Source organism: Parasteatoda tepidariorum, chromosome 1 (genome assembly GCF_043381705.1).
Source record: "Parasteatoda tepidariorum isolate YZ-2023 chromosome 1, CAS_Ptep_4.0, whole genome shotgun sequence".
Lineage (NCBI taxonomy): Eukaryota > Metazoa > Arthropoda > Arachnida > Araneae > Theridiidae > Parasteatoda > Parasteatoda tepidariorum.
The window spans coordinates 27,358,121-27,370,405 of record NC_092204.1 but is presented as its reverse complement, the minus strand read 5'-3'; the positions used below and the strand labels follow the sequence as shown (position 1 = coordinate 27,370,405).

The 12,285-nt window shown below is 28.4% G+C and overlaps 1 protein-coding gene across 1 annotated transcript; it reads left to right on the top strand.

Moving 5' to 3' along the window:
* Positions 1–1,432: 1,432 nt before the first annotated feature.
* LOC107446356 (cullin 4) lies at positions 1,433–12,025 on the top strand. The gene is made up of 2 exons (XM_016060972.3): positions 1,433–1,667; positions 6,615–12,025. Exon 2 carries the CDS (start codon positions 6,662–6,664, stop codon positions 8,906–8,908), a length of 2,247 nt encoding a protein of 748 aa, XP_015916458.1. The 5' UTR covers positions 1,433–1,667; positions 6,615–6,661; the 3' UTR covers positions 8,909–12,025.
* Positions 12,026–12,285: the final 260 nt, after the last annotated feature.

The following is a 12,285-nucleotide window of genomic DNA, read 5'->3' as shown; positions in this document are numbered from 1 at the left end:
CACTATAGTATTATTTCTTAATTAAATGTGAAATATTTTAAAAAAATTAGCTGAACATAAGATATACTTTGGAGTAGAGGGAGTAAAAAGGTTGGTAGCAGAATTCGCTGATATGATTTTATTTAGTACTAACTAAATACCCGTTCTTCGCACGGGGCGAACCAGAAAGTAAAGAATCAATAAATCAGAGTAGAGAAACACTACGAAATCATGCTCATAATTGAAAAGCATGTACCGACACAATTAAAGAGCTTGATGGAAGAACCAGGTAAGTGATATTTTTAGGGGAATTAATGAATCACTGCTTTTGCCTTCTTTTATATCTTAATCATTAACATATAATCACATAAATTTTTAGTATGCTAGCATGATTTTTATTTAAAATTAGACGATAAGGCTTTATTTTTTAGGTAATTTGCTTTTATTTAAAATTAGGAACAATAAAGCAAAGGATTATTTATCACGCCTTCAACTAAATTGGAAATAAAATAATTCGAATACAACTTTTTTTTCATTCTGAAAATGTCACTTACCTGGTTATTCCAATAGTTTTTCAATTAATATAGTTTAAATAATTTCCTTTTTTTATTTAATGTTATATGCTGTAATCTTCGATGACTTTAAGTTATTGAAGTAAATAAAACTTGTTTTTTGTAGTTCATTCCATTAGAATCAAGATAAAATGTATTTAGCATCACTAGGCATGATGCTATTACTTGCGACCATATCATAATTAGCAAAATTTACCTCTGTCAAAGAATTTTCTCAGGTACACGTTCCTTTCGAAGGGCCGTAAAACTGCTCATAAAGTATCGGTATTTAAACTGCTTTATATTGGTTCTGTTTTAATCATCACCAAATCTGTCTTATTACGTAACCCTTCAACATTTAAGCTTTGTGTGAAATATATTTGTCAGTGACAGTCAACTAAAGCCGATTTTTTTTAAAAAAAGAAAGAATAGAATTCTTATTAGACCTTGATAAGGTTTTTGTAGCATGGCCATTTCTCAATCTGATCTTTAATTTACTGTTAAAATATTTATAAGTAGTGGAGAAACTTTATATTCTAAGTTATTAAAATATTAATAAACTATCTTTCCCACCGAAAAAAATATTTTCTGAAATTACGGATTCTGATAATTCTACAAGGATTTACGGGTGATGCTAACCAAAAATAATAAACGAACTTTTTGTTTTACACAAATGTAGCCAGATACTGGATAACACTCAAACTGTAGACTTTATTTATGTCATAATATTAATCTTCTAAAATTGATTTATTTAGGGTTCATAGCATGTTTGAATATGTGAATTGTTGCCATAGGTAGAGAGTTCTGCTGTACGCCACATGTAGTCCATTTTGATCACCAATAGAAGTTAAAGTTCTTTATTTTATAATTTCACGTGTTAAACTGGAAATGAATTCATTCTGTTTACAGAGATCTCTCCATAAGACTGAACTGAACTGAAGTCAACATCTAGTAGCGTTAAAAACAATTCATTTCTTTATCTGCTTGTGTGAAAAGACCGAGCGTTAAAAACATTTATATTTCCTCATTTAATTTCTATTTTAGGCATATTTAATTATTAGTAAACTAAAAATAATACGAAAATATACTTTTTACAATGGAAAACTCTACCGAGTAGTAATTTCCGATAGGATTAAGGTAGGATGGATATACAAAAACAAGTGCAATACGTCCATTTAAAGATTTGTTTACAAATTTGATCTGAGTGACAAATATTGAAAATCAATTCTAAGTTTTAAATTTATTCTATTGCTTTTTTTACGGAAGGAGAAATTCTGTCTTAAGCTTGAGGCAAATCTTTATAAAGGGTCATATTTTGGTATTGCGTATGAATGAGATTTACTTCCTGAAAAATAGTTAATACTTAAAAAACTTGCTTTTGTACTTTCAACGCAAATATAAAGAAGCAATCATATTTTTATGTTAAATGCACAACTATCAGAATTACATTACGATATTGATGAATTTTTGTCTTTAAAATACAGCTGTTATGTACCGGTACTAAATGCATGAAAAAATTCAGTTATTTGCCAATTTAGTGATTTCATTGAATCTCGATATAAAGCATTTTTTCTGTTTCGAATTAAATGTGTAGATTGAAAAATTCAATTGTTTGCCTACTTCACGATTTCATGGAATCTTGATATTAAACTTAATTTTTTGTTTAAAATATATGTATGAATGAAGCATTTTGCCAGCTGTGCGATTTCATTAAATATTAATTACAATATAAAACTTAATTTATGTTTAAAACTAAATGTATGACAACTGTACAGGAACTGTGCAAATAATTTTTTATGTGAAAATCTAAACAGAAAAGCTATGTGTACATTTTTATGTGTTAGATTAGCATTAAATTTAATAGGTTAATTTGTGGAATTTTTTAAAGAGGGATACTTCTGTGTGTATATCATGATCTATCGCGATAACTACAATTACCAAGGCGCGGAATGAATTTTGAACTTGCGAATTTTATTTATTTATTTAAAATATAAATAAATAAAACAAAAACATATACTAGTTTTTTCCTGTGGGTGGCCGTGAATTGAACCCTTCGAGTTGGTCCCCTTTTGGGATGTTGTTTTTTATTTTTTCACAACCACTGTTTGGAAGTTGCTTAATACTTAATGATTAATCTGCTGCAGATCACACTTTAGAAATCTTCCCTTTTAAAGTGTAAATAAGATGTATCTTATATTATTTCTATTTTATTAGATNTGCTTGTCAGTTCCCTACTGTACTAGTTTTCCTGTGGGTGGCCGTGAATTGAACCCTTCGAGTTGGTCCCCTTTTGGCATGTTTTTTATTTTTTCACTACCACTGTTTGGAAGTTGCTAATACTTAATGATTAATCTGCTGCAGATCACACTTTAGAAATCTTCCCTTTTAAAGTGTAAATAAGATGTATCTTATATTATTTCTATTTTATTAGATTTCATTGTCACTACAAATAAAAAACTGAATAGAGTTAAACTAAGCTGAGTTTAAGATGTGACTGAAAGCGTTATTTGCTTAAAGCATCACTCTTATTTATTCTATCATAATGCAAGACTGATATTTAAAAATCGAAAACAACTTTAAATTACAATGTAATGAAATAATTTCTTTCTCATTATAATCACATGTTGGTGTTTTAATTTACCATATTTATGCTGCTCTATACATGGTTGTGTTTTTTATGTCAAAAACCTGTTGAAAAGTGTCAAATACGGTCTTAATGTGTTGAAATCTGATAAAAACCTTTAGAAAGTCTATTATGTCATTGGGGATATATTATTAGAAGTCAATCAATATAACTGTATAAATCATGTCCAGGCCCTCCACACCAAATTACATATGGAAAAAAAAATGTTTTTATAACATATGCTAGGTATTTTGAACAAATTTACAATACTTTATATTATTAACTTTTAGTCTCTCAATTATATTTTAGGAATTCTTTAATAGTTTAGCTAAATTTAATTTCCTGGATGATGCACTTGATGAATTCGTGGAAAAGGACACAAGACATTTAACTTTTTAAAATTAATATTTGATCACTTGTTATATGACATTTTCTTCGGAAATTTATGACTTTCTTAAATCTTAACAGATTTTTTCCAATTGACTTATTAATTCTCAGGGGTTAAGTCAATTTTACTCTTTATAATTTTACAATACTGAAAATGATTATTTTGTTACATTCTGTCATTTGAATAAATTTATTTCCCACTTATAATATATAGATAAACTTTTATCTTTAGAGTGTCTAATTAAACTTCCATTTAAGTAATTTTGAAAACACAAAACAAGCCTATTATTTATAGTGATATAGGGAATGTCCTTCCGTTATCAAATATTACCTATACATCCCAACTATTTCACCTATTAGGTTTAGAAATTAATGTTCTTGCTTTCAAAGTCGAATTACTTATAAATTCACTAATTAATAAGAAACGGTTACAATTTTATTTCATTACCTTTTTAATGGTAATGGAAAGACAGAAAATATGGTAATGGAAAGACATTTATTTATAAACTGATTTAGATCTTAACTTTTAGAATCTTTAAAGTGAAACAAATTAATTTTAAGTTAGTATTCAAATTCATGAAACTTATAACTATTTAAACGGAAGTTTTTTAAAAAAAATTCTTCCAATCAAAATAATGAGATTTGTATAGTTAGAAATTGGGATGTTTGTGAAAATCATTTTGATACAAAATATCTAGATGTTGATGAAAAAAATTTAACATGCTTAAAATAGGAGCAGTAGGTCGCAGAAAATCAAAAATCTGTAACAAAAGGATATAAAGGCTTAATTAAAGAACGTCTTTATTTTCATAAAATGAAAATCTGCACATTTTTATGCTAGACTTACATCAAAAGAAAATACAAATTCTTTGAAGAAAGTGAAGAAAAAGCAAATGAAAAATCTGTCGTTGTACAAGTGGAAAATTTTGCAATTAAAATGCTAAATAAGGTCCAAGCTAATTGGCATCATCAGCAAATGCCACTTTTCAAACTTGGAACTTCTTTGCCATAAGCCATGGGAAAAGAGATGTTGATGGAATTGGTGGAATTATTTTTTTAAAATAATTATTAAAGGGTATTGTGTAAGAAATCATCTTGGCTGAAAGGTTGGTCACAACTGCAGAGGAATTTTCAAAAGTTGTTACAGAAAATCCCAAAATGTGAGAGTGGCATTTCTTTCAAAAGAAGAGATAAATTAATTCAAAGATCTTACAGAAAGATGGAATAATATCCATTCTCATTCTGATGTGCACTATATGAAACCTGAATTATGTTATTGAATATATTTTTTTCTTCTGAGTTGAAGAGATTTCATTATAAAAAGAACAGGCAAAGTTTAATGAATGATGCTACTGGTGATGGTATAGAAGAATCAAATACACCAAGCCATTAGAATAAGCCAAAGGATATATTAACAGTTGGACAATTTCTGATAGTACAGGGTGCATAGCATTTTTAAAAGGTGCTGATTTTCGATTTTTGTTTTTTAAAAAGCCCTTAAAGGTGCTTTTTTCATTGGGTGTTTTTAAAAAGTGCTTCATTTTTCCTTTACCATGTTGATTATTGCTATGAATTATGGAAAAAGATACAGTTCACATTGTTCTAATCAATGTTTTCACATTCAACCCCAATCTATTTCGGCGTGTTGTCAGCCCGTAGCGCCTGGAAACGCCATTTGTTTTACATGATTCAAAACTTCACAATTTTTGACGATTGTCAAAAACAATGCCAAAAGTTTTTTTCTTCTTTTTTGACATGACAGTTAAAACAAGATAAAACCGTAAATTGTCAAAAACTTTCGTACTCTGCCTGATTATGATATTTTTTGAAAGTGCTTAAAAATATTCTTTGAGTGCTTGAAAAGTGCTTTTTTTTTGTTGAATAATTTGGCTACGCACCCTGTAGTAGAGTAGAAAGGAAAAAGATAAAATTTTAAAAAATGATAAATAACTATGTTGAACAGATACTTTGTATAGAAAATGAATGTATAGAAATATCCTGTTTGAGAAAGCATGATTTTGAAAAAAAGATATTTATGTTTCCTGAAAAAGGAGATAAATACTGGTTTGTCTCTGATCAAATTATGCAGAAATTAGAGAATCCTGAAAGTGCAACAAATGACTCTGGTACAAGACTTTGCTGTAGATTTTAATTTCATAATGCCTTAGTAACTGAATGAATTATTGTAAATTGTAGGTTTAAATTTCAGAATGCCTTTTTAGCTAAATAAATTATTGCAAATTGAAGTTTATCATTTTGAACATTTTGTCCTCCTGTTACCATCTTTCTATTACCATTAAAGAGTACCTCATTTCTATAGTTAATATAATTATTTTTCAGAAATACTGTTCCAATTATGATAATAAAACCCTCCTTTATATATTCTTATTTTGTTCGAAATTTTTCTTTTTATGGCTTACCTGAATTTTTATGAAGCTTTTTTCAGCTTTTTATGTGATAATCATGTCGAAAAATGTCCTTCTGTTACCATTTTTTAAATTAGAATTTTTAAAAAAAAAGTTATGAACTGAAAATTCCTAGGTTTGAAATTTTTACTAATTAGTCATAAAGAGTATAAAAGTCTAAATATTTAATTATTGAAAAAAATGTTAAACATTTTTGGTTACAGTCAAAAACACATTGGTTTTGTTGTGCAAACAGTCCTTCCATTACTGCTGGAATTCACTTCTAAACAAGGTTTCAATTAATTTAAAATTTGCTGTTTTCTAAAAAATTATTATTTGATGTAGTAATTAAAAACCATGTAACTGATATTTAGACTCACTTTGAGGGCCCCCAAGTGGCTTTGCACCCAGGGCCTTATAATTTGTAAATCAGGCCCTGATTGGAGGGCCATCCCCAAATTATATGAAAGGTAATAGTTAACTTTTCTATTATTTCCAACATGTTGCACATATATTCAGAATTTGTAACTATTAGTCCTAGGTTTTTGTTTAGTTTATGATGCTTGTCATATCACAAGTTCATCCCTGTACTTCTATTTTTTATATTTTAATCTATATGAATCAACACTAATTTTTCAGTCTTTTAACAGTATTCTCTTTCTTTTTTAGAAAAATCAAGTTCTTTAGTAAAAGACCATCACCTTTCTTCAGCTATCATGGCTCATGTTGCTAGCCCAAAAAGATTTGGTCTAACTTCTGTTACTTATCCATATGCTTCACCTCAGCTTCACAGACCTGGCTCGGCTAAAAAATTAATTATAAAAAATTTCGAAAAACCAAAGCTTCCCGACAATTATAAGCAACAAACATGGGAAAAACTGAAAGCTGCAGTAGTGGCTATTCAAACATCCAAGTCTATAAGCACCTCACAAGAAGAATTATATCAAGCTGTTGAAAATTTATGTTCTAATCGAATGGCAGCTTTTTTATATGAAAATTTACGTGACCTCTGTGAATCCTACATTAAGGAAAATGTTCACCAATTTCTCCCTGAATCCATGGATAGCATATATTTCTTAAAGTTGATGAATGAATTTTGGCAAGATCATTGTAGACAAATGATTATGATCAGAAGCATATTTCTCTTCCTTGATCGTACCTACATCTTGCAAACTCCTGGAATAATTTCACTTTGGGACATGGGTTTGGACATGTTTCGAGTCAACATCCTCTCCAATTCTATCATCCAAACTAGAACAGTGGAAGGGCTTCTGTTGATTATTGGGCAAGAAAGAAATGGACAGACTGTTGACCGAAGTTTACTAAAGAATCTGTTGCGTATGCTTTTAGATTTGCAAATATACCAAGAGGTATTTGAGATTCATTTTCTTAAAACCACCGAAGAACTATATGCAGCAGAAGGGCAACGTTTGATGCAAGAATTAGAGGTTCCCCTTTATTTGAAGCACGTAGATCGAAGGTTGAATGAGGAGTGGGAAAGACTGTTACAATATTTAGATCAGGCAACTAAAAAGCCACTCATTCAATGCGTTGAAAAGCAACTTATTGGTGAACATTTAACAGCCATTTTACAAAAAGGACTAGATCAACTTTTAACAGAACGCAGAATACCCGATTTAAAGCTTATGTACGACTTATTTTCTAGAGTTAAAAATGGCCTGCCCCAGCTTTGCTCCCACTTTAACCAGTATATTAAAAAACAGGGAAAAGTTATTGTCAGCAATCCTGAAAAAGATAAAACTATGGTACAAGAACTATTAGAGTTTAAAGATGAAATGGATGTCATTGTGAATCAATGCTTTCAAAAGAATGAAAAGTTCCTGAATACATTGAAGGAAGCTTTTGAAAACTTTGTGAATCAAAGACCCAATAAGCCAGCTGAGCTTATTGCCAAATTCTTAGACGTGAAACTACGGGCTGGAAATAAGGAATCTACCGAAGAAGAGTTGGAAATGCTTTTAGATAAAATAATGGTATTGTTCAGATATATTCATGGAAAAGATGTTTTTGAAGCTTTTTACAAAAAGGATTTAGCAAAAAGATTGCTGGTCGGAAAGAGTGCTTCGGTGGATGCAGAGAAATCGATGCTCTCCAAGCTTAAACAGGAGTGTGGTGCTGCTTTTACTAGCAAGTTGGAAGGCATGTTTAAAGACATGGAAATTTCAAAAGAACTTATGATTGCCTTCAAGCAACATTTGGTAAATGTAAAAATGCCCGCAAGCATAGACATGACTGTTAATGTACTTACAATGGGATATTGGCCTTCTTACCCACCTATTGAAGTACAAATGCCAACTTACATGATAAAATATCAAGAAGTGTTCAAGAAGTTTTATTTGAACAAGCACAGTGGTCGCAAGTTGTCTTGGCAACCTAGTTTAGGCTACTGTGTTTTAAGAGCTACTTTTCCAAATGGTAATAAGGAGCTACAAGTATCCTTATTTCAAGCATTGGTTTTATTGTTATTCAACAAAAAGGATTCTTATTCTTTTGAAGAAATCAAACAATCCACTGCCATCGAAGATGGTGAACTGAAGAGGACTTTGCAGTCTCTAGCATGTGGAAAGGCTAGGGTTTTGCATAAAAATCCTCGCGGTAAGGATGTTGAAGACGACGATAAATTTCTGTATAATTCTGATTTCAAAAATAAGCTGTATAGAATAAAGATTAACCAAATTCAAATGAAGGAAACACAGGAAGAACAATCCATTACACAAGAACGAGTTTTCCAAGATCGTCAATATCAAATCGACGCCGCAATTGTCCGCATCATGAAAACAAGAAAAACTTCGTCACATAATATGCTCATTACGGAGTTGTATGAGCAGCTTAAATTCCCCGTAAAACCTTCTGAATTAAAGAAACGCGTAGAAAGCTTGATAGACCGTGATTATTTGCAACGTGATCAAGAGAACACCAATCAATATCATTATGTTGCTTAAATCTTTTTTTTTCTAACCAATTATAGTTTGAATGCTATTAAAATGAATTTTAAATCACACAAGTTTTATTACATTGACTGTAAAAAAAAAATATTTTCGTTGTAGCTGTTACAAGGTTTTGTATGTAAAGTGTAAATAAACTCTTCTCTAGAACTGATCCTTAGCTTATTTTAAAATGTACTCAAAATTTGTTGTAACATCTATTTTAAGTTCTAATATTACTCAATATTGTGCTGTTTGACTTTTGCTATTTGATTAATTTTAGAAATTTTTTTTATACTTACATTAAATCTTAGTATGGTTTTTCAAAATGTAGTGCTTTGATAAATGTACATTAAAAAAAAGACATGCCACTCTTACTAGTGAAAAATTTTAGAATGTTATTTATGTTAAAAAATTATATATTTGCATTTAATAGGCTTTTTTCTTTCTTTTTTTAGCGCATTATTTTTAACTGAAAATTGGCTGTAGATTTTGCGCAATAAGAGTTTCAAGTTTGATAATTTTAATACATGCGAAATAAAAATGACATTTTGATTTCTATTCTTTTTTTTTTTCAAAAGAAACAGCTTCAAAAATTTAATTTTATTAATGGAAATTTTTTTTATTTTATAATTTCCCTTGTTTCAAATATATAAAAGTTATCTTGAATCAGCAAATTTTATTGCAATATTTTTACTACAAATTTTATTGCAATATTATTACATACTAGCCAAGTAGCAGCTTTATTTAAATGTTAACAAGATCAATTAAGAAATACTCATTGCAACACTCTATATTTTTTTCAAAATTCCTTGAAGTTACTTTTGCCGACTGAAAGTGTGTGATGTCGAAAGACTATAATTGTCCTTTCGGTTGAGAAAGCCGTTTTCTAGAAAGAAGACAAAAATTCTATATTAACTTGTCTAAAACTACGCTTAGTTGATTCAAAGTATTAAGAGTTCTATTCCCCTACAATACCGAAAACTATGATGAAAATTGGTTTATTATTAAATATTTTATGCATATATAAAATCTATATTTATATTGCTGTTCCTTATTTACTTTGTTTCAATTATATGTACTGTTTTGTGCATTTCTAAAGTCATTTAAGAAAGAGACTAAATTCATTAAAATTTTGTGAATTTTTCTAGTTTATATTCTTGTTGAATAAAACTGAAGTGATAAAAAATATTGATTCAAGTCTAATAAAACTGAATAGAAAAAAATCCTTTGTATACTAGTCTAAAAAAAATTGTCAACTGCAAAGAAACAATTTTTATTTTTGTTTAAAAATTAATTTTAATTCTTGTCTTGATAAAAATATATTGATGCGAAAAAATAATTATATCACTCAACAGTTATTTCCATTTTGCTTTAAACTCTAAAAAATAATATTGTAAAATGAAAATAAGTTGAGACATCAAAAATTCAACTACTAGAATACAGAGTTATTGGATATTACAAAGTAACTTAAGAAAAGTTGTGATAACAGTAGAAAAATTAATGAAATTTCATATAAGAGTTTTGTTTAAAATTTTTTTTTTTTTAAGATGTCAACTAACATCGTTTTGGTATTACCAAATAAATATTTTAATTAAGTTGTAAATTCTCCTTTTTAAAAAAATCTAGATTTTATGAAAACTGAAAGCTATTACTAGATAATAGAATTATGAGTAACAGCAAAAATAAATTCTAGAAGTATTGACAAATGAATTGGAGTTGTTTCGATTGTATGTTATAATTTTTTTTTGAATTGTATCTGAAAAAAGTGATGCTAAAAATGTTAAGTCTAATTAAACGACTGATAGGAAACAATATATATTTATAAATGAGTATTTTCATTGACTTGTCCATTTTAAGCTTTTAAAAATTCTATTTTCTCTGTTAATTTCTCGGATTTTTTTAGTTCTCAGGATGTAAATCTAAGAGTTTATTTTAGAAACTGGGGTAAAACTTATTACATACATTTACATTACATTTTAAAGAAACAGAGCCAGTCAACACAGTCTTTTTCTTTTTTACATAAAATGCATATTTTTCTCTCTTTTGAGGCAAAATTATGAACTGAATTCCAATTCAAGAATAATTTTCTTTTAATACAAACAATTTTTATTTAATTTTTTTTAATACAAATACAAAATTAATACAAACTATAATTATAAATGTAACATGATTTACGAAAAATGAAATTTAATTCTGACATAACTTAAAAAATATTTTCTTTTAATTGTAAATCCTGATTGAAAATAATTGTTAGAACACTAGACTTTCTAATTTTAACCATCTATTAAAAATGCTTTGTATGTACAGATACTATAATTAATACAGTTTTATAAAAAGTAAATAAATCTTTCAATATTTTCAAAAATATTTCAGGAAAATTTCTGTGTTTTTCAATCTTGAATAGAGATTAGTATTAGTAATGTGCTAGAAATGATGATGGTGGAAATTTTTTAAAAATTTTTACTTTCTCAACAATATAATTAGTAATTCTTTACAGCTTATAGGCATGCTTTAATTTTTTTTAAAATTGCTAAAATTAGGCAAAATTATGTTTGTAATTTTTGAAAAAATCCACGAGTATCGACACAGCCAAGCCAGTAACTTGTTATATAAACCCATTGACATATCTGAAAACAAAAAGATTGTTAAGAGGATTAATTGTCAATATGCCCTTTTCATTAAAGATTGTAAAAAATATTTTGTTGCTAACTTACTTCAAATAATTGCTTATTTTTTCTGATTGTCTGTGCTGGTTTATGTTTGATTCCCTGTTGCAAAAAACAAATTTGTTCTGCAAAAAAGCAACTAGCTCACAAAAATTGCTCATTCATTTGTCATATTTTTAAATGTATTCATTAATTTTCTTCCTTTTGTTGGAGTTATCAATTTAGTCAATAAAACTGAAAATTTCATTCTTTTGTAAGATATGTAAAGATGCATTTCTAATCAATTTAATAAAATGAATTCTTTCTCAAATTAAATGAAATGCAAGTGTATCTAAAATTGCAATGTGCTTAGTTGTTATAATAGAGAAGTGTTACATAAAAGAGGATGCGTGTGTTGGTTTTATATATACGTGTTGCATTACTGCACATTTCTGAAACTCGGTTAATAAAAAGTTGTTTAAAAGAGTTTTATTGTAGTGCTATTTCATTTATCTTAATAACAATTTCTTTGACAACACTTTCACAAACATACACCCTCGATAAGTTTTTTTTTTAAAAATAAGTTGTAAGCTTTCCTTTTTAAGTATTATGATTAGATTTCTGTTATCTACGATGCAGTTTTAATGGTTTGATTGCCAAGCCTTAAATATTCTAATTTTTGTAGATTAGGGATGGGCACATAGCGACTTGAAGGCTACATGCAGACCACTAGCAGTTTTTTTGAGG